This window comes from Salvelinus fontinalis, chromosome 13, assembly GCF_029448725.1.
Source record: "Salvelinus fontinalis isolate EN_2023a chromosome 13, ASM2944872v1, whole genome shotgun sequence".
NCBI lineage: Eukaryota > Metazoa > Chordata > Actinopteri > Salmoniformes > Salmonidae > Salvelinus > Salvelinus fontinalis.
In genome coordinates, this window is record NC_074677.1 from 10,194,961 (window position 1) to 10,222,951 (window position 27,991).

A 27,991-nucleotide genomic window follows, 5' to 3' on the forward strand; every position below is an offset into this window, starting at 1 on the left:
AATAATGTATGACTTTACTCACAAATTAAAAACTGTCGATGGAAAAGTGGTTTCTGGTAGCTTCTGGGAACAATTTTTTGCACCATTATAATATTACCACTTTTCTCCAAGACAAATGTTGTTCTGTTCAAGACATTCTAATTTTCTTCGCCTGTATTTGTTTCAAATATTCATGCCTGCAGGCAGAAGATGGACAACAGAGCAACCTAATTTCCACAATGCACTTAACACTTCCCACGTTGCCAAAACCTCAGAGGCACTTACATGAAGAAAGGTAATTTGAGATTTATTTAATCCCAAACCCAAATCAAATCGGATAGGGTTTGCCTGATTTTGACTATGAGGGCAGTTTTAAGTAAGATGTTTAAGAGTCATATCCCATTTCCTTGGTCTACTTTCCCAATTTAGCAGAGGCCCAATTTAAAGCTTAAATTAAGATGGGGTTGAACTGTACTGTGCCTAATACTGTTAAAGCGCAAACCATTGGGAACTAAGTGAAGCATTAATTTCTTTCCTGTTCTAAGAAGAAACATGTTGTCATAGGAACGACCTGCAATATATACACCAGAACAAAAAAGTATTGTTGTAATGACATTATAACTACATTTGAACACCTAATCAACATTTTATATGGAAATTAAATAGTAAATTCATATTGAACAGAGGTATTCAATACTCCTATGTAAGAGACATTGACAAGTACATTTTTTCCTACCAACTCTGATCTTGGTTGAAGCCGGAACATTTCTCAGTCTGTGGCAAGGTTAGAGTCTTTACCTTCCCAAATTATACTGTATTTTTCAAATTGTTCACTAAACAGCCAAAGATGTTCGATAGTCAATAATACATGCTCTTCATACTCCTCTAAGTACAACCTTTGGCTTAGGTCAAAAGGTCCCAGTGAAGGTAGTTCTTGATTCTAGCTGTCAAGATGAAGAACTGTAGGTTAACAATACAGTAGACCTTCCAATGAAATGGAAAAAAGGAATGTCTTGTCGTATTAATGTGAGAGCTGAAATTCTCTTCCACACCTTCCACACCTGAAGAGATTTGCTTCAATCTGTGTGGCAGCCATCTTTATTAGGTCACCTTTCATGTCCATAGCATAATTATTTTGCACCTTTGATGGAGCAGCAATTTGTTGATTAAGAGGAAAAATGCTAGGCTAATGCCATACCCCTGCAATAACTTCAAGATTACAGAAAACGTTTTTCGATGAAAGGGGAGTGTAGTCTTGTATTTTGATAAAGAGCAGAGCTGATCTTGAAGTGAGTAGAGCTGACGTTAGAAGGAATGATGAACATCTATCAAGTTCAATTTGGAGTGGGTCTTTTAGGTTTTTTCAAGAACGCTGATTGAGTTTAGCACTGAGTTGTCATACTTTATAATCAGTTTAAACACACAGCATACAGTGCCTTATAAATGTATTCAGACCCCTTGGATTTCTTCAAATTGTGCTGTGTTATAAAGTGGGATTCAAATTGATTAAATAGTTATTTTCTTGTCATTAATATACACAAAATACTCTGTCAAAGATGAATATAAAAAACTATAACAAAAATATTATCGTTGCATACTGTAAGTATTCAGCCCCTTTGTTTAGGCAAGCCTAAATATGTTCAGGAGTATAATTTGGCTTAACAAATAACATAACAAGTTACATGGACTTAGTCTGTGTGAAATAATAGGGGTTGACATGATTTTTAAATGACTAACCCTCTGTCCCCCATACATACAACATATGTAAGGTCCCTCAGTCAAGTATTGAACTTCAAGCACAGATTCAACTACAAAGACCAGGAAGCTCTCGAATGCCTCATAAAAAAGGCAGTGGGTAACAATAACAAATCAGACATTGAATATCTATTTAAGCTTGGTTTATTTCATAATTATGCTCTGCATTATGTATTAAAGCACCCAGACACCTCAAAGATACATTCGTCCTTCTGAACTGAGCTGCAGGACAGGAATGAAACTGCTCAGGAATGTTACCATGAGGCCATTGGTGATTTTAAAACAGCTACAGAGTTCAATGGCTGTAATGGGAGATAACTGAGGATGGATCAACAGCATTGTAGTGACTACACAATAATGACCCGTGAAAAGAAGAGCACAAATATACATAATAAAACATATTCCAAAACATGGATCTTGTATGCAACAGGGCACTAAAGTAATACTGCAACAAACAAAAAAAACATGGCAAAGGAATACACTTTTTGGCCTAAATGTAAAGCTCTATGTTTGGGGCAAATCCAACACATTATTGAGTAACTGCTTCCTTATTTTCAAGCATGGTGGTGGCTAAATCATGGTATGGGTATGCTTGACATAGGCAAATACTTGGGATAAAAATAAATGAGATAGGGCTAAGCACAGGCAAAATCCTAAAGGAAAACCTGCTTCAATATGCTTTACACCAGACACTGGGAGTGAAATTCACCTTTCAGCAGTACAATAACCCACAACACAAGTCCAAATCTACTGTACACTGGAGTTGCTTACCAATAAGACAGTGAATGTTCCTAAGTGGCCAAGTTACAGTTTTGACTTAAATCTGCATGAAATACCATGGCACGACTTGATAATCACTTTCTAGCCATGATCCTCAACATCTTGACAGAGCTTGAAGAATTTTGAAAAGAATAATAGGCAAATGTTGCACAATCCAGGTGTGTAAAGCTCTTAGAGACGTACCTAAGAAGACTCACAGCTGTAATTGCAGCCAAAGGTGTTTCTAACATGTATGAACTCAGGGAGCTGAATACCTATGCAATGACTATATTTGATTTTTATTCATCTTTAAAAAATCTTCACATTTTTCTTCTACTTTGACATTACAGAGTATTTTGTGTAGACTGTTGAAAAATAATGACAATTAAATCCATTTTAATACCATTTTTAAGAAATCCAAGGGGTCTGAATACTTTTGCAAGGCACTGTATGTGCCTCTAACAGAGTATATGACTTAAATCATTTCTTCAGTTCTCATGTTTGATCTAGCGCAGATCATACCTGGCTGTGATGGCAAGTAGAGCACACTAATAAAGACAAATTAACAACTTCGGGAACATTGCTACAGCTATAACAGCAAAAAAACTGTCAACCATTGATGTCTTAGAGGTTCCACTGTAGGTTTTATCAAATAACAGCTTATTAGACACTTAAACAGTGATTGCCTTTGATAAAAGACTATAATATGACTACTACAGTGTAATCTTTTATATACTATATCATGATAGTGCAACCATGTTATTGCCTTTTCTCCAATATACTCTCTCAGATATCTGCGTCTTGACACTTTCACTGCTTCCTTCTGGCATTTCTGCTGAAGGAGAGCCAGCGAAAAGAAAAATGGTTAACTTGCAGTTTTGCTTTTCATAAGGATAATAAACCATTCCTGCAATCTACATGGCCATGCTAAGCTAAATGAGAGGGTTTGACTGAAGTACATTTTTAGTAAACTTGATTGATCTTATCTGTCACCATTCTCCAACCATTCTTCAACATAAAGATTGTTTGGAATTTCTGCACCACTTCATAATGGATTCAGAAACACTTTCGGTAACACTTCTGTGTTTCAGTAACACTTTTCAGTAACACTCTCTATGAGCCACAGTGTATAATGTATTCTGAAGTACATTTATAGTGCCTTCTATCACCCCATAGTGCATCAGAAGACTTATAATAAAGATTCCAGCCCACAGCTCCTTTTAACAGATTTTTATGAATAAATTTCTTGTCGTGTTTCTAAAATGCACTTTCTTTCACCAGAAAAATGTATTTACAAATAACAATATAGGATACTGAAAAATACAAAATATGGTACTATGGTGTTTATAGAAGTAGATCATGATACCATCAGGGTAGCTCATGCAATATACTATCTCAGGCCTCTTGGACTAGTCCAGAGATAAGAAAAATTAGAGGTTTAAACCCATTTTTCTTCTCAACACCAACATTTTCCTTTCCATTGCCAATTGTAATTATGCCTCCAAGTCTTTCATATAACAGTGCTCTGCAGTTGGTTGGTCTATGAAAATAACACGGGAGGAAATCACAATGACCCAGTGGGCCATTTTGCCTGTGATACCGTGAAATATGCTAGAAAGCAATCTTATTTTATTGAGTTAATATAATCAAATATGGAAATGTTAGTGACTCTAAAGGTATACCTATAAAGGTAGTTTTGGCTTAATAGGCAATTAACTTAAAACTTTGGAAAATAACTTTATCCACTTACACTTAACATGAAAAACGAAAAGATCTAATTTCATTACCTGATTACTAGCCATTCTTCAAAAAGGATAACTGTCTGGAAGAATAGTGAAACAAATTGCATGTCATTGTGGGATCTCTTGGCTTTTTACGTCATTGTATTTTGGTTGGGATTTTGTTATTGTCTCAGTGAGAGTGGCAGAGAGAGTGGTTGAGGGATGAAACATGTCAGACTGTCACCTGTGGAAATGCCAGAGTAGTCAGTAGTGTGTGTCTGATAGGCATAGATGAGCCTCCTCACGCGTGATCTACCCATTTCACTAGAAAAGGTCAATTACTGAACTAAAAGGGAAATAGTCTGCCTACATGGTGATTATATCTTCGGAGCATGGCAGCTTTGATACCACACAAAAAGTGTGTGATGTGTGTTTGTATAGTACGTTTGGTCTTGGTCTTCAACTGCAAAGAACAGCAATTAATGTTGGCCAGTACTGCCAAGACTGTCACCTTTCCATCTTTTTATTTCCAAAAGTCGTGTTTTCAAACCTGTTCTTAAACCTGTTCTAAAGTGCTACAAAAATAAATATATCTTACACGGAAACGTCTTCTACAGGAAGCAATGGAGGCCAACCTGGCAGGCTTCTAATTTCACACTTCAATGGAAGCCAACAAGCTGTCGCTTGCATAATTTGTTGTTGCGATTATGTTCATATTTATGACGATGTCCTATTAAGAAATCCCTTCTCAATAGACACTACCTTCACACATAGGCCAGGTGTGCAAATGTTCCTTTATACACAATCTGATGTTCTGCTGCAAGCTTAGCATGGCCACAGCAAGTGTACAGTAAATAACATTGTGTAGTCTTACTCATTCATCATCAACATTTTTACAGTGCCTTCAGGTCTAGCATGGCGTGCTACATACGGTTACCATGGCAGTAGGTTTCTGCTGAATATGAGAAACAATATGAACTACTAAGTCACTAAAGGCAACACCAGCAACAGCGGAGGTAAGTGTGGACTGTGTTTGTCAGTTTGGTCAGGGGCAGCTCCAAGCATAAGCGACATAAGCGTTTTTTAGGAACTGTCAGGGTCTCAACTTACTTTTGAGAGTAAAAATAGTAGAATACACAGTGCCATTTCGAAATTTGGTTGTGCATCAACAGTTTCTCTTTTTATGTCAGTCCCTCAATTAGCTGGCAATCAGCCATGTACATTTGTAGATTGGTTATTAGTCTTGCCAGCAATCTAAACTTGTATTAATCATGGCCGAATACCGACCGGGCATGCAGGGCACGTGCCCAGGGGCCCTGAACTCCAGGGGGTCCCCATTGATTGTGTTAGTCATTCTCTCTCAGATATCATATTAACATGACATACGTCATGGCAAAATGTGTAGAATTGTAGGAAATTAGATTTAAAATTGCAAAAGTTTCTCACCACCCGATGGCAAAATGGGTAGAATTGCAGGAAATTAACTTTAAAACTAAAATGTTGCTCTCCGTTGTCAAGAGGGGGACCACTAAAATGTTTTACCTTGAGGTGGGGGGCCCACCAAACCAAATCTCGCTTAGGGCCCCCAAAAGGCTAGAAACGACCTTGAGTGTGGTCCAGTATAGGGCCATTATATTGGCCTAGAATGGTCATTCATTATTGAACGTCTCTGCCAATTGGCCGAGCCGCCACCAAAACTGCAACGGTGTCCTCTCTTGAAATTGGACGATTATGCATCTAAAATTATTCCTGACCTCTTTTGAAATATTTGACACTGTACGCATATTTTTGCAAACTTTGCCATATGCCAGCTCTAAATTTGATCAGAATGGTTGATTCCATCCATCCTGAGGTATTAGTTCCATTTGAGTAACATTCTGATTGAAATTCAGAACTAAGAATCATTCACCTTGAAGTGAGTGGAATTCATCTTAGGATGACAGTTGAGTTTACACCTAACTAAGTATAACCACAAGCTGGTTCACTCCTTTTTAGATTGCACATTGTTGCCAGTGTATCCTTCCCCAAATTGCGTTTGACCTTGGGTTAAAGACAGATTTACTTATTTACATACATATATATGAACTGGCTAATACTGATGAAATTGATAGATAAGTAAAAACTAATTATAGCACAGCATTGTTGAATAATTGTTTCTGATTGGCTAGAAGGGCTTTTTGGATGGAAATTAAAACCAGATAATGGGACAGTTAGAAAACATATCAGGACACCTTGCAATCATGTCTCAATAAGGGCCCACACATGCAGACTGTACTTGCTAGAAAGTTACAGAATCCTAAACCAACAACCACACAAACTGAAATTGGATACATTATTGTTATGTAAATTACTGATGTCCCCTTTAAGAATGGAGCACCCTTGGTCATGCGCACTGTTGTTCTATGTTATTCTGGTACTAACTCGTTTTAGTAAATGTGAAGCTCAATGTTGCATGTGGACCAATACCCACTGCCACGTCTGGATGACATCTTTGCTGCACTAGCTGGTGGGAAACACTTCAGTAAAATCGATCTGGAACAGGCTTACCTGTGATCTTTCACGGGACTGGTCAATTACTACAGAAGATTCCTCCCAAACCTTTCAGCAGTACTCCAGCCTCTAAATCAGCTCCTGGAAAAGAATGGTACATGGCAGTGGACAGAACAGCGTGAAAATGCATTTCTTGAGGCAAAACAGCTCATCACATCTGAACAGGTCCTGATGCATTACGACCCTGAACTGCCGGTGAAGTTGGCTTGTGATGCGTCCCCTTATGGCTTAGGGGCCGTCCTTTCACACACACTGAAAGATGGTTTCAGAGAGGCCAGTTGCATTTGCGTCACGAACATTGAATGATGCAGAGAAAAACTACTCACAAATCGACAAAGATGCACTGGCGCTTGTGTGGTGCATCAAGAAATTCCACGCATACCTATATGGCAAGCGTTTCACACTGGCTACGGATCACCAGCCGTTGCTTTCTATTTTAAGTCCAAAGAAAGGCATTCTGGCAATGACAGCGGCCAGGTTACAGCGATACGCCTTGTTCCTTGCCAGTCATATGTATGACATTGAGTTTAAGCTGTCGTCCCTCCACACAAATGCAGATGGATTATCCAGACTGCCGTGTACAAGAGAAAGACAAAGGAGTGTGGATGCAGTGGACATTTTCCATACCGCTCAGCTCGAGGCAGTCACAAGCAAAGTTATCAAACGGGAGACAAGGAAAGATGTGACCTTTTCAAAAGTATTCACCTACACCATGTCAGGATGGCCAGCTACAGGCAGAAAGGAGCTGACTCCGTATTTCCAGCGGAGAAACTAAATTACAACGTATCAAGGATGTATGTGGGGAATGAGAGTAATGATACCTCAGAAATGCCAACGTCAGGTTTTGCAGCAACTACATGAAGGTCATGTTGGAATTGTCAAAATTAAGCTGCTTGCAAGGAGCCACTTCTGGTGGCCCGGTCTGGATAAACAGATAGAATACATGGAGAAGAACTGTAGCGGATGTTTGGAAACCCTTCACATGCCTGCTCCTGTCCCAGTCCACCCATGGGAATGGCCCACAGAGTCATTCCCATGGCAGGGAATTCATGTGCACTATGCTGTTCTCTTTGAAAAGCACATGTTTCTGGTTATAGTTGATGCCCATTCCAAATGGCCATAGGTGTTTTGCACTGACTCTTCCACCTCAGCTCAAACAATAGAGTGTCTCACAACAACGTTTGCACGCTTCGGATTGCTGCTGCAGCTGGTAAGTGACAACGCGAAAGCTTTTGTAAGTGACGAGTTTACAAGATTCATGTCAGTAAATGGAATCAAACACTCAACCTCAGCTCCGTACCACCCTGCCACCAATGGGCTGGCAGAACGCTTTGTGCAAACCCTAAAGCAAGGACTCCGTGCAGCAAAACGAGACAAAGGGACTTTGCCAACAAAACTGGCCAAGTTCCTGGCCTCCTACTGAAACACCCCACATGCCACGACAAATGAAAGCCCAGCCGCACTGATGTTCAGGAGGCCTTTGTGCACACAGCTGGACATCATGATGCCAAACAGGCGTAATGAAGTGCTGAACAAACAAGCCAAGATGGTCTCCGGTGGCCGGGAGCACCATCTCCAAACAGGACAGGAAGTGATGGTGCGAGACTACAGAAGGGGAGGGAAATGGACAAGAGGGACTGTTCATACACAAATGAGACCCAGAACTTACCAGGTTCAAGTGAGCCCAGACATAATGGGGTGGCGTCACATTAACCAAATGCATTCCACGGAAAACAGCACAACAATCGAGAGAGGACAGGCACAGAGAGCTCCTGAGAGTGACACACATGGAACTGTAGAGGGCGGTGGAGCAGTAAAGAGACCCCAGGCTGAAAGAAGGGAACGTGTTGAGGAAGGTGCTGCTATAACAGAAGCTATACGCAAGCACACACTGAGGATGTTCAGGAGCCTCCAGACAATCCTAGGCGCTACCCAGAACGAAGGCACCGTCCAACAGACAGACTAGACTTATAAACAAACAAACAAAAACGAACTGTTCAAGTTCAAATCAAAAGATGCAAATAACTACAACAAGTTCTGGGAAATGTTTCAGTTGCGGTTTGGTAAAAGAAACTCTGATTGTATAAGAGAAAGAATGTTATGTTCTGTTAATTAGTGATGTCCCCTTTAAGAATGGAGCACCCGTGGTCATGTTCAGTGTTGTTCTATGTTATTTTGGTACTAACTCGTTTTAGTAAATGTGAAGGTCCAGTTCAATTCCTTGTATTCAGAGTCATTCTTATTATATACATAAGTAATAAGAGCTAAGACACTACAATTATAAACACAGGTCCAATGAGGAAAAAACATCGCTAGCTAGAATTGATTTGTTTTTGCAAAGATTTGGTTTTGGAGCATCTGATGACCTAACGTGGTGAGTGATGAAGATGAATTTCTCTGGTCTCGGCAACTGTTTGCAGTCATGACGCAAGAGGCTCTATGTTGTCAAATCCTACCACATTTCTAGTTTGACCAGCTGTTTTCAGAAGTATATGTTATTATTCAATTGTCATATTGGAAGGTTTGCTAGCAACAAACTATTTAGATAACTTCTAGCCTAGTGTTTGTTATGCAATGCGATCTTGTAAAGAACAGTGTCGAGTGTTCTGACGAGAACGCAAACTTTTATAACTATGACAGGAAAATATCGGGCATTATCTGCTGATTGTTATGGATGTATCCAAATGAATGTCAATAGAAAGCAGCTACTTAGCAGTTATTCTGGCTGCAGAGGTCGTGACTTTGTTAGCCAGTAGCTAGAACGTTGCCAGTGAGCATGGCAATAGAACATAAAGAACGAACGACTTGGTCGCGTCCATAAAAATTTAACTAATCGAATGGGTTGTGACTGGGTTGCGTCTCTAGCAACCAAAAGATGAGAAAGTATGAATTTGCTTATATACTGTAAATGAAAATATCAACGGAAATGTTTTAGTTCTAAAGGTAAATGTGTGCTTAAAGTATTATTTTATTTGGCAAACAAACAACTGGGTCGCCCCATAAATATCAAACTAATCAAAAGAATGACGCGTCTCTAGCATCTAAAAGATGAGAAAGTATGAATTTGCTTATAAAAATGAAAATATCAAAGGTAAAAAGTTCATACCGCTAAATGTGCTCTTTCATAATGATTTCTTTGGCAACTGTGGTATAAGCGGGATAAACCCCTCTGTTCTGTACATTACCTTGGAAAAATGAACTCCGCAAAGGGACTCGTCCCACTGCATTGTCCATTATTTCCAAGGTAATGTACAGGACATCAGTGTTTATCCTTTACATATATAATAGTTCTATAGTTGCCATGGCAGCCTTGTAGCAGCCTAAGCACAGCGCTCTTGTAAATGTGAAGACCAAGGGGTTGGGTCAAAACGTTTACATAGATCAGACATGGACAGAGTAGGATTAGCTCAGTTTCAAAGGTGTTTATTAAAATAATAGTCCAAAAGAAAAGAATAGGTCTCCCCCAAGAGACCCTCTCCGGGATACCGTCTTCTGGGCTCCGGGTCTTGCTGTATCCTGTGGGGATAAAAAACGGAACTCTCTCCTGTTACCTCTGGTACCTTCCCCAACTATAAGGGAGTCCTTTCCTCCCCCAGTCTCTCCCCTGTGTGCTGCCCTTCTGGCAGCTTTATGGGAGTTGTACAGCTGATGAACAATCAGCCTTTGATTACTCACCAATCCCCAATTAGTCCTGGCTGGAGAGCCCATCGAGACCTGGTACATCCAGCAGATGAAGCCATCGCCTCATGATGTATACTCCGTCTGTCACCAGGCCTCGACGAGTCTCCCCCTGGTGGCTGACCTGTCATCAGTGCGATGTATGTCTCCCTTCTCGATAGGGCATTCTCGTTTCCATGCTTCGCCCCTGACCTGTGCACAACAGAAAAAGAGAAGCGTTGAAGGGACAAGAACCACCTGGTGACGCGATCGTTTGTGTCCTTTCCCCTGGCCATCCAGACCAGGGGAGCATGGTCCGTGACCAGGGTGAAGTGGGTACCTAACAGGTAATACTTGAGAGTATCTAGCGCCTACTTCACCACTAGAAACTCTTTCTCAACGATTGAGTCCTTTTTCTGTAGGTATCAGCTTTCGGCTGATGTACATGATGGGGTGCTCCTCCCCATCATGTATCTGGGACAGAACGGCCTCTAGTTCCATATCACATGCATCCGTCTGGACAAACATCGGCACCTGGAAATTGGGTGTTACGAGAATCGGACGGGAGCACAGCGCTTCCTTCAGGCGGCTGAACGCCGCTTCTGTCTCGTCCGTCCATTTCACTGTTTTCGGGAGGCGGGCCCTGGTTAGATCGGTGAGGGGGGACGCTATAGCCGCAAAGTTGGTAATTAACCGGCTATAGTATCCTGCCAGTTCCAGGAAGGACTTAACCTGTGTCTTGATGCGTGGAACGGGCCGTCCGATCAAATACCCCAGGTACTCCACCTCCTCGAACACTAGTTTTCATTTCTTGGGGTTCGCAGTCAACCTGGCTTGTCTGAGCGCATCCAGCACCGCCTGGAGGCGCGTGAGGTGCTCTTCCCAACTTTGGCTGTGGATGATGATATCATCCAAATAGGCCTCTGCGTACTGCTGGAGGGGTCGAAGTACTTTGTTCATCAGTCGCTGGAATGTGGGCGGGGCTTCCGTGGAGACCGAACGGGATCACCCGGGACTGATACAATCCGTCTGGTGTTGAAAACACAGTCTTCTCCCGGGAAGAGGCTGCCAATGGTACCTGCCAATATCCTTTGGTCAGGTCAAGGGTGCTGATGTACCGGGCCTTTCCCAATCGTTCGATGAGCTCGTCCACCCTCGGCATGGGCTAGGCGTCAAACAAGCTTATGTCGTTCACACCCCGGAAATCATTACAGAAGCACTGGCTACCGGCCAGTTAGGACACCAACACGATGGGGCTGCACCATGCACTGTGAGACTCTTCAACGACCCCCCCATCCTCAGCATAGCCTTCACTTCCTGTTTCACGTCCTTTCTTCGGGCCTCCGGAATCCGATAAGGCCTATTTCGTACTGTTTCCCAGAGCCGTGTACGGATGAGGTGTTCAATGAGGATCGTGCGGCCCGGCTTCTCGGAGAACACTACCGTGTTCCGATCGACGAGCTCCCTGAGCTGTTGCTTCTGGGTCCTCATTGCTCGGGACCACCACTGGTACCGTTGGCATCCTGGGTCCCGACCATAACACGCCAAGGCTGTCCTCTCGTGCCACTTCTTCAACAGGTGCACATGGTAAATCTGTTGGGGTTTCCGTCTCCCCGGCTGCCGTACGCGGTAATTGACAGGTCCCAGCTTCTCGATCACCTCGTATGGCCCATGCCATGTTGCCAGGAACTTACTTTAGGCCGTGGGGATTAAGACCAACACCCTGTCTACCACCTGGAGTTCTCGGGACTGGGCTCCCAGATTGTAGACCTGGGCTTGAGCGCGTTGGGCCTTCTCCATATGTTCCCTCACGACTGGCCATATGGCTGTCATCCCCTCCCTCATCGTCTCCACGTGCTCTACTACGCTGCGTAAGGGGGTCGGTTCGGCTTCCCACACCTCCTTGATAAGGTCCAGTAGGCCTCGTGGCCTCCTCCCATAGAGGAGTTCGAAAGGGGAAAACCCAGTGGAGGACTGGGAAACTTTTCGGATTGAGAACATTAGGTGGGGTAGTAGCTGGTCCCAGTTCTTCCCGTCCTGCTCGATGACCTTCCACAGCATTTGTTTGAGCGTCTTATTGAACCGCTCGAAGAGTCCATCCATCTGTGGGTGGAAGACAGAGGTCCGGATCTGCTTAATCTGGAGGAGAGCACACAAATCTTTCATTAGGCGAGACATAAACTCAGTACCTTCGTCTTTCAGGATGTTGTTCGGGATACCCACCCGGCTAAAGAGATGGAATAGCTCCCGGGATTCCCAGTTCACTGCGTGACCCACTTCGCCTCCGGGGCTTGCTGATGGCATCGACTGCTCTCGAGCCGGGCAATTCCAGGCAATGTGCCCCCGGGCACCACACTCAAAACACCTCCTTTGGTCTCAAATCTACCTGGAGTCGTCGGAGGCGGGTCGGCCAACCCCAGCCGTCTCTCCACGGGTTTGCGGTCCTTTGGCCCTGCGAACTGTCGGTTCAGGGTACACAGCAGTGGGGCTGTCCTTCCGACTTCTCAAACGGGCGCCGACTCGGCCCGGCTCCCACTCAGCAGGGCCTGAGTATTAGGATGCATCTCCACTGCTTCCAGGAGGCCCTCCAAGGTCTGGGCCGCGCATAGACTCGCTGCCCTCTTCATGTCGTGGGGTAGTGCCCGTTAGGAAGCGATCCAGGACCACTTTGTCTAGGATAGAGAGAGTGGATACGTCGGTTAGGAGCCATCCCCTGGTGACGCGGAGTAGGTCGCTCATCTGGGCTCGGGGGGATGCGTCGGCTACAAACCTCCAGTCGTGGAATAGTTGAGCCTGATGGACCAGGCTATACCCGTCGCGGCTGAGTATCTCCCATTTGAGTCCGTCGTAGTTAGCAGCCTGTTCATCGTTCAGGTCCCAATACACCTTTTGGGTATTCCCAGAGAGGAACGGGGCCAGCAGACTGGCCCACTTCTGCCTTGGCCATCCTTCCCGTAAGTGCTGTCTGTTGAAACGTACAGAGGTAGGTTTCAATGTCATCATCTTCTGTTAGCTTGATTAAAAACTTGCTTGGATATGATTCAGTAGACGGTCCTCCTTGTAGCTTCCTGATTTCCTTAATGAGTCGGCTGTTTTGTAGCCGCTGTTCTTCCAGCGTTCGTTGCTGAACCGCCTGTTGGGCTTGTTGGGCCCGGATGAACTGAGCTATCAACTCGTCCATGCTGATGCTGGGTAAACGTCAACCCTGATCTGACAACATTATCAGAGTGCCCACATTCTCCACCACTTGTGGCAGACCAGGGGGTTGGGTCAAATCGTTTACATAGATCAGACATGGACAGAGTAGGATTAGCTCAGTTTCAAAGGTGTTTATTAAAATAATAGTCCAAAAGGAAAGAATAGGTCTCCCCCAAGAGACCCTCTCCGGGATACCGTCTTCTGGGCTCCGGGTCTTGCTGTATCCTGTGGGGATCAAAAACTGAACTCCCTCCTGTTCCCTCTGGTACCTTCACCAACTATACAGGAGTTCTTTCCTCCCCAAGTCTCTCCCCTGTGTGCTGCCCTTCTGGCAGCTTTATGGGAGTTGTACAGCTGATGAGCAATCAGCCCTTGATTACTCACCAATCCCCAATCCGCCCCAATTAGTCCTGGCCGGAGAGCCGGTCGAGACCTGGCACGTCCAGCAGATTGAACCATCGCCTCGTGGCAGTGGCTTCTGATTGAATTCAATTTTCACAGAACTGCTTGTTGCAATTTCGATGAGGCTCTCTTGTTCAGATATCGGTACGCGGACTGGAGGCAGGGGATGAAAGGGATAACGAATCCAGTTTTTTGTGTCATCCGTTTCGGGAATGTACCTGCGTAAATGCGCACCCAACTCACTCAGGTGCTTCGCCTTATCACATTTGATATTGTCCGTAAGCTTGAGATCATTTGCACACAAAGAATAATACAAGGATGGAAAGACCTGTGTGTTGTCCTTGTTAACCTCTACCGAGCACCTACCCCGGGTCCGGGAGCACCCCCCACCCCTCCCACACTGATTAGCATCGCTAGCATAGCGTCACAATTAAATAGTAGCATCTAAATATCATTAAATCACAAGTCCAAGACACCTAATGAAAGATACAGATCCTGTGAGTAAAGCCACCATTTCAGATTTTTAAAATGTTTTACAGGGAAGACACAATATGTAAATCTATTAGCTAAACACGTTAGCAAAAATCACCCTTTTTCTTGTCCACCATTTTCTCTCAACACCAGTAGCTATCACCAATTCGGCTAAACTAAGATATTGATAGCCACTAACCAAGAAAAAAGCTCATCAGATGACAGTCTGATAACATATTTATGGTATAGGATAGGTTTTGTTAGAAAAATTTGCATATTTCAGGTAGATGTCATAGGTTACAATTGCACCCACCGTCACAAATGGACTAGAATAACTACATAGAGCAACGTGTTTACCTACTTACTAATCATCAAACATTTCGTAAAAATACACAGCATACACTAATCGAAAGACACAGATCCTGTGAATACAGACAATATTTCAGATTTTCTAAGTGTCTTACAGCGAAAACACAATAAATCGTTATATTAGCATACCACATATGCAAACGTTACCAGAGCATTGATTCTAGCCAAAGAGAGCGATAACGTAAACATCGCCAAAATATATTAATTGTTTCACTAACCTTCTCAGAATTCTTCCGATGACACTCCTGTAACATCGCATTACACAATCCATATAAAGTTTGATCGAAAATGTGCATATTTAGCGGCACAAATCGTGCTTACACAATGGAAATACTGTCCAACTACTCAAGCAATCTGCCCGGCAGCATCATGATAATACAACTATTTTTATCGAAAACTATTCATAAACTTGACAAAAAAAATACAGGTTGGCCATGAAATGAAAGATGCATTAGTTATTAATGCAACCGCTAAGTTAGATTTTTAAAATTAACGTTACTAGACATACAGTGTGCGTTACAGGCAGACTAGTGCCGCAATAACTGCGTCACCATTTACCATTATTGAGTTTACATTTTTCCACATAAAAATGGAATAACATCATAAATAGCTCTTACTTTTCGACGAGCTTCCATCGGAATCTTGGCCAAGTGGTACTTTTGTCCAAAAGAATCGTTGCTTGGTTGTAAAACGTTGCATTCAACTTCTGATATAGCAGCTAACTATAGCTAACATTCGCTAACATTTGCTAACGTGTTCAAATCCTCAATACGCAATACTGAGGAAATTCCGAAAAATAGCAATATACTCGCATAATCTGATATAACTCGGTTTCAAATAGCTTCGTTATGATGTTTCTAACACCTATATCAAATTAAATTACAGACTGATATATCTAAAGTTCATTACTGAGCGCTCGAAAATGGCATGCCCAGGTCTCTGCGTAAAGTTCAACGTCGAAAAGATGGCGTACCTCACTCCTTGGTGTTTTATAACCTCTGAGAGATACCTAGGAAGCCCATTCCACTTCTCATTGGTTACTGACATCCAGGGGAAGGCGGGTGCAGTTCGTGTCGTTCCATAGGATATACACACCCCTTTAAACTGAACTGAGATCAGAGCTTCGCTCTCAGACCTTCGCAAAACCTGTCATGGATTTCGCTGTAGAAAAAGTTCTGTTCCACTCAGAGACATAATTCAAACGGCTATAGAAACTAGATAGTGTTTTCTATCCAATAATAACAATAATATGCATATTGTACGATCAAGAATTGAGTAGGAAGCCGTTTCATCTGTAGAGACAATTATGCTAATTTGAAACAGCACCCCCTATAGTCGCAAGAAGTTAATGCAGACAGAGAAGAGCTCCAACTTCTTAATCATAGCCTCAATTTTGTCCCGCACATTGAATATAGTTCTGGGGAGTCCCTGTAATCTTAGATTCAGATCATTCAGGCGAGAAACAACATCACCCAGATAGGCCAGTTGTCTGAGAAACTCGTCATTATGCGTGACAAGTGAAAATGATGGTCAGTAAAGAAAACTTTAAGCTCGTCTCTCAATTTAAAAAAAACGTCAATACTTTGCCACTTGATAACCAGCGCACTTCTGTATGTTGTAAAAGTGTTACATGGTCGCTGCCCATATCATTGCATAGTGCAAAAAATACACAAGAGTTCAGGGGCCTTGCTTTAACAAAGTTAACCATTTTCGTTGTAGTGTCCAAAACATCTTTCAAGCTGTCAGGCATTCCCTTGGCAGCAATAGCCTCTTATGGATGCTGCAGTGCCTAAGTGTCGTCGGGAGCAACTGCGTGCACACGCGTTACCACTCCACTATGTCTCCCTGTCATGGCTTTTCCGCCATCAGTACAGATACCAACACATCTTGACCACCAAAGTCCATTTGATGTCACAAAGCTGTCCAGTACTTTAAAAATATCCTCTCCTGTTGTCCTGGTTTCCAGTGGTTTGCAGAAGAGGTTGTCTCCTTAATTGACCCCCCATAAACGTAACGAACATATACCAGGAGCTGTGCCAGGCCCGCCACGTCTGTTGACTCATCCAGCTTTAACGCATAGAATTCACTGGCTTGCATGCGAAGCAGTAATTGTTTCAAAACATCTCCTGCCATGTCACTGATGTGTTGTGAAACAGTATTGTTTGATGAAGGCATTGTCTGTATAGTTTCTTTGGCCTTTTCCCCCCAGCATTGTCCCAGCCATATCCGCAGCAGCAGGAAGAATTAAGTCCTCCAAATAGTATGGGGCTTGCCTCTCCTAGAACACTCGGTAGATCATCATATAAGACGCTTCTAGCCCCCTCTTATTAATGGTATCTGTTGCTTGTCGAAAGTCGTCTTAATTCTCGCTCAAAAAACTCCCGTGGTTTATTTTTCAAATTGGCATGTTTTGTTTCTAAATGTCTACACAAGAGTGAAGGTTTCATCGAGTTGTGAGATTGTACTTTTGCACATATAACACACTGTGGCTGAAGAAAGGCACTACTCCCAATATAAGTGAACCCCAAATCTCATCATATTTGCGCCTCTTCGATGGTCCAACACCCCTGTCTGTTGTTCGGTGCTTTCCCGGGTAAGGGGGCAGTAGCTCTTCAGCTGCATCAGATTCACAACTGTCATTGTAAATGCTAGCTGGGCTAACAACAATTGTAGAATTACTGATGCTAGCATTGGATGTGCTCGTGGAAGCAGAACAACTTGTGTCGTTGGCAGGTGCACGCGTAATACTGCTGGTAGTAGCAGTACTGCCAGTAGAGCTGGTATGTGTCTCTATGGAAGCGGGCCTTGCTTTTTTTAACCATTTATCCATTTTCGAGCAAACAGAATGAGCAGCCGCTATACGGTTGGATACATACATACATATTAGTGGAATTCCCGCGAGAGAGTAACAGTTAATGTGATTGAATGTTAATTATTTGACTAGGCTACATGTATTTGACATTGTGGTGTTATTCGCTGAACACTAGATGGTTTAATTTTATTTTTGGCAGTGAAATTAGGCTACTCTGGCGAGAAAAAAAACTTACCCAAATGTATAGCCCCGTCGGAAAATATAAATGGACTGTTTGAAAAGGTGACGCATTTTTTATTAATTACAAAAAGAAAAAAAATATATTTTTTTTATGATTATTATTTTTTAAATAATGTGAATCACATTTGTATTTGGCGTACCGCTGACGGCATTGCGCGTACCCCTGGGTATACACGTACCCCAGTTTGGGAATACCTGGTCTAAAGGATCAAATACTGATTCTAGTGTAGACCTGATAAAATGCTAAATGAGTGTAATTCGGGAAAACATTACCAAGTACTGAGAAACAATCTACTACTATACTGTACATGTCCAAATGCACTTCTAAAGACATCATCCAAATCATTCCATGACATACTGTATCTTACCACAGATATGACACAGTTGTAAGAAATCTCTATGACTTGTTTGTTGACATTTAAACAAAGTTAATCTTACTATCAGGTTAGATAAACTTTGGTCTACCATCATAGACCTAAAGTTACACAATACGTTTTTTTCTTGGTTTTAGCCAATGGCAAATGCGGAAAAACAACACTTACTGTTGCACTAATAAGAACTGTTTGCAGGCCCTTTCAGGGTGAGAGAACACCACCATTATCGCTGTCCCCGGATTTCTGAGGAATAAAGAAGTACTTTGATTTGCCATAGTGCCCACCAGGCCGTGTCCCACTGGGGTGCTTGCTGATGTATTTCTTGCTTTACCTGCTGTCAGAATAAATGTACACCGCATGGCTTCGAAGATAAGCTAGAGCCTTCAAAAACCTTTTCATGTCCAGAAAAAGTACATCTTTATTACTAAGCCTTCAAAAGTTAAATATGCAGACAAACGTTGTTAATTTTCAGACAGTTGCCATAAAGCATGCTTCTTGCATGTTTCGTCTAAATGAGAGGAAATTCTTAATTTATACAATAGGGTGGCCGGTAGCCTAGTGGTTAGAGCATTGGGCCAGTAACCAAAAGGTTGCTGGTTTGAATAACTGAGCCGCCAAAGTGAAAAATGTGCCTGTGCCCTTGAGCAAGGCACTTAACCGTAATTTGCTCCATGGGTGCCATACTACTACAGTATGGCTGTAAAACAACACATTTCACTGCGCCTATCCACTGTACAGTATGTAACAATTAAACAGATTTGTGTATTTTATTCAGAGTTGAGCTCAAGGTCAAGACCTTCATTGAATGGCCTTAGTAATTATACTGTAATTAGCATGCATTTAATTTCCTTCTGGGAAAGTCATTTAAAAGTCACCAACGCCTGATACATGGTACTGTATCAGCATATCTACGTTGAGTATCTCTCCAGGGAACTGAGTGAATATTAGAGCTATTGATAATTCAGATAGAAGATGTCTGCACATTCAATTCATTTAAGGGCACCAAATGTCTAAATAATCCATGTATTCATGTCAGGATTACATTGAAGGATTTAGTCATGTACTGTTACACTTTAAAGCAGAAAGAGAACAGTGAGAGGTCAATCCAGTGTCAAGGTGTACTGTGCTGGATTGTGATGAGTATGAATAACCAGTGCGAGCCCCTGTCTAATGTTCAGTGTCAAGCTGAATGTCAGTGCATGCATAAATACATTAAATGTAACGGCATCAATAGAAGAAAGGCATTTCAATCATTTCTATGAAACATAGTTATCTTCCTTTCTTAGAATTTTTAGATCTATATCATAAACTGTTGATATAGATACAGTATAGCCTACTATAGAATTTCATGAATCTACAGTATAAACTGTCTTCCTTGATGTTAGAATAAAGCAACACCCAACTCAACAGATACCAATGTAAGTGTGCTCTTATTCAATGCAAATGCTTCTTCTTTGGGCACCAGACTAAGTCTAAGGTCCCCTCCTACTCTTGTTTGTAGTACACAGTGGGGAAATGATCCATGCATGGAGTCTAGCACACAATGCCAGTCTAATTTGTCATTTCACAGAGCGCAGCACCCGTTCTCATAAACACATCGCTGGCTAACAAAGCAAGGTCATCCACTGCATCTGACCCTCTCATGACAAAACAATGAAGGTTGGCTCGATTATGTATATTACACGGTTTCCAGTCTCACTGTGAGTAAAGACTCTTTCAAAGTACTGTAAATTCCCTAGATACGCTTGTGAATTTACTCCTAATCCCCAGGTAATTGAAATGGTTGACTCAACCATACAGTGAAAATTGCAATGTTCCACAGCCCTATGTATTGTAGCTTAAAGGCCAACTTCTTAATTTGAAATCAATAAAACAGCAACATTGCCACTTGGGTTCCTATAAAACTGAGGGATGTAAAACGTCCTTATATTTTGGGTTATGGTGGGGTTAGACAGTTGATCAAAGCTCATGACATGGGGCATTTATGAGTTATATTTGTAAATATCATTAATGTACATTAATTAAAATGTCTGTAAATATCACAGAGTAGGCCTTTAAATAAGATGAGGTCGTTCAAGCTGATAGACAGGTCTGATGTTATAGGCAGTCTATAGTCAACAACATGTTGTCATCCTAATCTGCTGGGGGTGTTTCAGAAACAAGTGTTTCACCAAGACCACCCCCCCACCTAGCAACCAATGCTAATTAAGACCACACATCTTAGATTTGCTGAGGTCAGAACGAGGGGTTTTAATTAAAACGCCATTGAGTTCGATTTGCACGTCGTGCACGAAGACCTACTCAGGTTGCACCACAGGCTAGATAGAGTTTTAATTAACTCTTATCTTAGCCCAATTTTTCCAGCTCGGGTCATCATCATAATTCCCCCACTATCGCCCTAATAATAAATTGAACAACACCTCTGTAAATCCAAGAGGCTGCGTGCATGTCAAAACAAACAGTGACCCCTATATCCCCAATTCAGTCCACACCCAATCAATCATCATGCATACAAATATGCATATTTCAATAGATGCAATTAGGAGGACAATGCATTGGATGTGTTATGTCATATACGTACAGATATGTGCACTACGTCATTGCTCTGTCTCTCTCTCTCTCTTCTGTGTCACTGAGCCATTGGGCCCGCCCTGCAACCTCATTGGGTAACGCTGGGCAGGCCTGGGCCAGCGCTCTTCTTTCACTGTGAGACTCGTCAATGTGCATTTTGCTAGCTGTCATTCAAATGGCGATGGACTGGAACTCAAATTGGCTGGAACTCAAATTGCTAGGGGGCTGGCTCAAGTGGGCCAAGCTTATAGTACTCAAAATGGTGCTGCATAGCTTCTAGAAAAGAGTAGCTTTTAAACTAGGGATTTAATGGCTAATTGAGGTAAGACAGTAATTCTGCTCATAGATTATGCATGTATGAACTACACATTGACACATCCAGCCCAAAGCGGGAGGTTAAAAAGATACTACAGTACGTAGTCGCCAGAGTTATGGAACATGTCTTTTAATATGTGGCCTGGGAGCCCTTGGATGTAGGTCTATGCAGGACAGAATTAAATAACATGCGTACAATAACAATGCTCAGTTGTCCTAGCACAGTAATGTGCACTGCATGCCGCGAAGACCCTGAGGACACATACGTGCTTATGATAATGCCATGGAAAGATGTCTCGGCAGAGCTATTCAACAACCAGCTTCTATTGTTTGCACTATATACTGTACCCATTTTGTACATTGCAAAACAATGATGTATGGTAGCTACTGTAGGTATAGGTAGAATGTATTTACAGGGTTCTTGGGCTCCCGAGTGGCGCAGCGTTCTAAGGCACTGCATCTCAGTGCAAGAGGTGTCACTACAGTCCCTGGTTTAAATCCAGGCTGTATCACATCTGGCTGCACAATTGGCCCAGTGTCGCCCAGGGTAGGCTGTCATTATAAATAAGAAGTTGTTCTTAACTGACTTGCCTAGTTAAATAAAGGTTAACATTTTTTTTAAACATATACTAAAACATTGTTACACAATACATACTCATTAGTGGGACCAAATATCTTGTCATTTACACATTGACATTGAGGCCTACAATGAGCTGAACACACAAAACCCAAAAAATGATATCACTATTAGAAAATATCTCTCTCACATGCACACACACACACACAAGGCTACAGTTCTGATATACAATAGTATAGCCTACCACTTATACTATTGAGCAGAGCATAGATCCACCTTGATATGTTCAGGAAAGTACATTTCAGATGATTAACTAAGCATTCCCAATACACAGTATTGAAATAATAATTGACTGCATTATGGTAGGCCTAATGATATAGGGACAAATCGAAATGTACATAATGATTACCTGGAGGAAAATGGGGGAGGGTCATGCTTTTTACTTTTCAGTCAAGGGGAGGCTTTAGTATTTTTTTTAATCTAGTCCAGGGAAGGGTCATGTCATTTGTAATTGATGGAATTTCAATATTTCTCAGTGTTTTAGAATGAGTTGCTTATTAGGCTAAATATTGATGTGTGCCTGATGCCGCCCCTCATCTATGATTCTCCACTGGGCTCACAATATCAAGTGCGCCTATAGGCTATTTAGCATGGTCTCAATCAAATGTTCTATAGCCTTGTTGCTATAGGCTACGAAATGCATGCTTGGAGTAGCACAGAGCAAAGTTATGTTTCTAATATAGCTGCTGGGATGGTGTAAATAAAACTACACACTGCAATGAAAATTCCAACACTGAGCCCTAACCTGCTCTGCCCTACGGTGGCAGTTCAGGCGGAGAGTCAAAGGTTAATTGACCTCACAATAAGCCAGATTGTAGTTGCTTACATTGTCGTGCTGAAACTTGAAACAGCAGCCGCTGCACAATCCATCGGAAACGGAAAGCTCATGGTGCTGAAAGTAGGCAAATTCGAATAGGCATAATTCAATCATCTTCATTTTATTTAGACTTTACTAACAACAACAAGGCTTTGTGTTGGAGCCTATTTCTTGCTATTTTAGAAATAAAATAAGAGGTAGGCCTACCTGTTTGACAGACAAAATTTGGCTATTTGATGGTCAATTCCTCCACCCACCATGCACTCTTTAAATAGCATAGCTCTGTGTCAGTGAAGGGCTGTTAAAGCCAATAATCAAATTAAGGGGGTATGAGAGGCTATGCCATAGGCCTACCTTTCATTTAAGAAAATGGCAAAAAGCAGAGGCCTACCCCTTTTATCTTAAGATTTTGAAGAAAATAAAATGGATCTGATTATATTAAGTGATCTATAACAGCGCTTTGGTCCACAATGCTTTATGCTAGAAACAAGCTGTCAAGTACAAAGGAAAGACGTGACTCTGATGCATATGGGGATATCCTTGTTTTGTTTCCTTGACATTCAGAGGCTGACTTTGCTTGGGAACTAATCTAATTCTGTCACAATCAATTGATTAAGCTATTCACTTTCTGCACAATAGAATATGTTTAATATATACTTTAGAAATATATATACAAATATACTGAACAATAATATAAATTCAACGTCCAACAATTTCAACGGTTTTACAGAGTTACAGTTCATATAAGGAAATCAGTCAATTAAAATAAATGAATTAGGCCCTGATCTATGGATTTCACATGACTGGGCAGGGGCGCAGCCATGGGTTGGAAAGGGAGGCCATAGGCCCACCCACTGGGGAGTCAGCCAATCAGAATAAATGGGTGACTGGTCTCAGGTGAAGAATCCCGCAGGTGAAGAAGCTGGATGTGGAGGTCCTGGGCTGGCGGGTTACACCTGGTCTGCGGTTATGAGGATGGCTGGACGTTCTGTTAAATTCTCTAAAACGACGTTGGAGGTGGCTTATGGTAGAGAAATTAACATTCAATTCTCAGGCAACAGCTCTGGTGGACATTCCTGCAGTCAGCATACCAGCATGCTCCCTCAAAACAGCTTGGAAAATTCCAGAAAAGTATGGCATGGCTTTAGAAGCTTCTGATAGGCTAATTGACATCATTTGAGTCAATTGGATGTGTACCTGTGGATGTATTTCATCATGGGAAAATCAAAAGAAATCAGCCAAGACCTTTGAAAAAAAATGGTAGACCTCCACAAGTCTGGTTCATCCTTGGGAGCAATTTCCAAACACCTGAAGGTACCACGTTCATCTGTACAAACAATAGTACGCAATTATAAACACCATGGGACCACGCAGCCATCATACTGCTCAGGAAGGAGACGTGTTCTGTCTCCTAGAGATGAACGTACTTTGGTGCGAAAAGTGCAAATCAATCCCACAACAACAGCAAAGGACCTTGTAAAGATGCTGGAGGAAACAGGTACAAAAGTATCTATATCCACAGTAAAACGAGTCCTATATCGACATAACCTGAAAGGCCGCTAAGCAAGGAAGCCACTGCTCCAAAACCACCATAAAAAAGCCAGACTACGGTTTACAACTGCACATGGGGACAAAGATCGTACTTTTTGGAGAAATGTCCTCTGTTCTGATGAAACAAAAATAGAACTGTTTGGCAATAATGACCATCGTTATGTTTGGAGGAAAAAGGGGGATGCTTGCAAGCCCAAAAACACCATCCCAACCGTGAAGCATGGGGGTGGCAGCATCATGTTATGGGGGTGCTTTGCTGCGGAGGGACTGGTGCACTTCACAAAATAGATGGCTGCATGAGGAGGAAAATTCTGTGGATATATTGAAGCAACGTCTCAAGACATCAGTCAGGAAGTTAAAGCTTGTTCACAAATGGGTCTTCCAAATGGACAATGACGTCAAGCATACTTCCAAAGTTGTGGGAAAATAGCTTAAGGACAACAAAGTCAAGGTATTGGAGTGGCCATCACAAATCCCTGACCTCAATCCTATAGAAAATGTGTTAGCAGAACTGAAAAAGCTTGTGTGAGCAAGGAGGCCTACAAACCTGACTCAGTTACACCAGCTCTGTCAGGAGGAATGGGCCAAAATTCACCCAACTTATTGTGGGAAGCTTGTGGAAGGCTACCCGAAACGTTTGACCCAAGTTAAACAATTTAAAGGCAATGCTACCAAATACTAATTGAGTGTATGTCAACTTCTGACTCACTGGGAATGTGATGAAAGAAATTAAAGCTGAAACAAATCATTCTCTCTACTATTATTCTGACATTTCACATTCTTAAAATAAACTGGTGATCTTAACTGACCTAAGGCAGTGTCACGCCCTGACCAAAAGAGAGCATTTTCTATTCTCTATTTTGGTTAGGTCGGGGTGTGACTAGGAGGGGTGTTCCTATCTAGGTGCTTTGTTTTCTCTGTTGGCCTGGTATGGTTCCCAATCAGAGGCAGCTGTTTATCGTTGTCTCTGATTGGAGATCATATTTAGGCAACCTTTTCCCACTGTGTTTTTGTTGGGATCTTGTTTTTGTGTGGTGCCTGTGAGCACTGCATTTGCTTCACGTTTCGTTACTCTTTATTGTTTTTTGTGAGTTTCATTGAAATAAACATGTGGAACTCTACGCACTCTACGTTGCCTTGGTCCATTTATTCCAACGATCGTGACAGACTGGGAATTTTTACTAGGATTAAATGTCAGGAATTGTGAAAAACTGAGTTTAAATGTATTTGGCTAAGGTGTATGTAAACTTCCACTTCAACTGTACACACTACCATTCAAAAGTTTGAGGTCACTTAGAGATTTCCTTGTTTTTGAAAGAAAAGCACATCTTTTGTCCATTAAAAGAACATAAAATTGATCAGAAATACAGTGTTGACATTGTTAATGTTGTAAATGACTATTGTAGCTGGAAACTGATGATTTTTTAATGGAATATCTACATAGGTGTACAGAGGCCCATTATCAGCAACCATCACTCCTGTGTTCCAATGGCACGTTGTGTTAGCTAATCCAAGTTTATAATTTTAAAAGCCTAATTGATCATTAGAAAACTGTTTTTCAATTACGTTAGCACAGCTGAAAACTGTTGTGCTGATTAAAGAAACAATACAACTGGCCTTCTTTAGACTAATTGAGTATCTGGAGCATCAGCATTTGTGGGTTCGATTACAGGCTCAAAATGGCCAGAAACAATGAACTTTCTTCTGAAACTCCTCAATCTATTCTTGTTCTGAGAAATGATGGCTATTCCATGCGAGAAATTGACAAGGAACCAAAGATCTCGTACAACGCAGTGTACTTCTCCCTTCACTGTATTTCTGATCAATTTGAAGTTATTTTAATGGACAATTTTTTTTGCTTTTCTTTCAATAACAAGGACATTTCTAAGTGTCCCCAAACTTTTGAACGGTAGTGTATATGTTTAAACCCAGACAGCTTTCAGGGAAACACTTAAAGCAATTAAAGCTTAATTTCTTTCTGCATTGGTAGGACTACTTTGTCTGGGGTAGAATGGTAGGCATAACTTTTGAAAGTACTATGCTCAGATTCCTATTATGTGCAAAGGGGACAGTTTCGTTGCAAAGATGAACACATCTCTCTGTCCATTCTTAGCCTCAAATGTCGGTAATTTGTGTGGAATTAAAAAAAGATTCCGCTTACATGTAAAATGACATAGAATTGCATGAAATGTTTATAAAAGGCTTTATTTTTTAAAATCGGACCTGCAAATACGAAGATAGATTAATATAATGCTTTCACTATAAAGGACATATTTCTACCCCTACTCTTGTCCACGGTGGTCTGCGAACCCACAACCTTCTGGTCCGCAGCCCTGTGCGCTATCAAAATACCCGCGTTACCATGTCATGCTTCCAACACCAGGAACAGTTTCTAACACTGCAGAAGGCTCTAGTCGGTCCAAGACGTAAGAGTAAATGGTAGACATGTTCTCTGCTATCCACTTTGTTTCAATTGTTATTTGGGGTATATAGGAGGGTCACTTTTTTTCAAGCGTTCACGGAGTTTAGCTAAAATCTATTTTGCTGGAGGTAGTGTAATCCATTTTCATTTCAGAGAGGTCCGATTTTCTCCATGTAAACCTTATTATAAATAACATTTACTCCCTTAGGCAACCCGATTGACCTATTCATTGTGGTGTTTATTGTCATTATAACGCAGACTAAGATATAGTTTAAAGGACATATACAGCCTAGCCTATAGATTTATCTCTACAAATCACTTGCTTGATCATCCAATGTGGTATTAAAAATAGCGGGAGTAGGGATGCTGCGCGGATGGCTCACATGGTTTTATAACCTGCGCAGGAGAGAACTGCAGACTTGGCTGTACGCGAGGCACACACTCGAATCAAGGAGTGATTTCACCTGATTCCGCGGTGCTGGCTGGTTGGTGGATTTAGTTTATGTACTTGATAAATAACGATACAAAACAGATTTTAGAGCATACTTGTTTCTAGAGTCACTGCAGTGTTGTGCTGTATCGGGAGAACTACCCAAGTGGAGACTTTGCTGATGCATCTTTGCGCGAGCATCCATCTCTTGGCGATTACAAATAACATACACAAAGCTGGGGAGGCGGTCTACATCAGCTTTCAGAAAACACACATCGCTTTTTTCCTCTGAAGCTTGTTGTAGCTGGACATTTCTTGGAGATAGGCTACTAGAGGCACAGATATAGCTTACTTTTTGATATTCTCACCTTATAGTTGAGGCAAGCAAATAGAGGTCGACCACCAACGACAACAGCATTTCGAGTGGAGTTGAATTTCTGTGGGCATCACTATTTCGCACGGAGCAAGGAGTATTTGACATTCAAGTTTTCGTGGAAGTTGCGCACTGACGGAAAATGGGCATTTGTGGTTATTTTGTGGCGCCTTGGAAATGCCTTGTTGTCATCGGTGTAAGACTGTTATTCCTTGTACCTGCAGGAGTGCCAGCGAGGAGCGGGGATTCTTTTTCTAAGGACAACATCACTGTCAGACAAGGGGACAGTGCCGTCTTAAAGTAAGTCATTTAATTTGTACCTTATTTCAATGCTTTCAAATTCATTGGTTCGGCGAATTGTGCAATATTGCGTGCTGGAAGACTATAATAGTCGAAAACACGTGCCAATTTTGGGGGGGAATTCATTACAAGTGTTTTTAATGTCCACAAATATCCTTCGCAAGCATGATGTGCAATATGTTATTATTTATAATATATAATTAACTCTAACTGCGTCATTCTTTCATAATCTCAAGCAAGCACTATAGCATGCAAAACGCAGACTTACCTATAGTTCTCCATGTTATT

The 27,991-nt window shown here is 41.8% G+C and overlaps 1 protein-coding gene across 3 annotated transcripts in view; it reads left to right on the top strand.

Moving 5' to 3' along the window:
• The window catches only part of opcml (opioid binding protein/cell adhesion molecule-like), a 363,698-nt gene that overhangs the window by 138,390 nt on the left and 197,317 nt on the right, over positions 1 to 27,991 (top strand). Inside the window, exon 2 of one of the 3 annotated variants that reach the window (XM_055941638.1) lies at positions 27,628 to 27,703. The exons of 1 other annotated variant lie outside the window; for it this stretch is intronic. In XM_055941638.1, the coding sequence (XP_055797613.1) occupies positions 27,628 to 27,703 (76 nt within the window). Of the gene's footprint in view, positions 1 to 26,990; positions 27,704 to 27,991 lie in introns of those variants that run through there. One more of the 3 variants, XM_055941637.1, reaches the window with a different exon arrangement.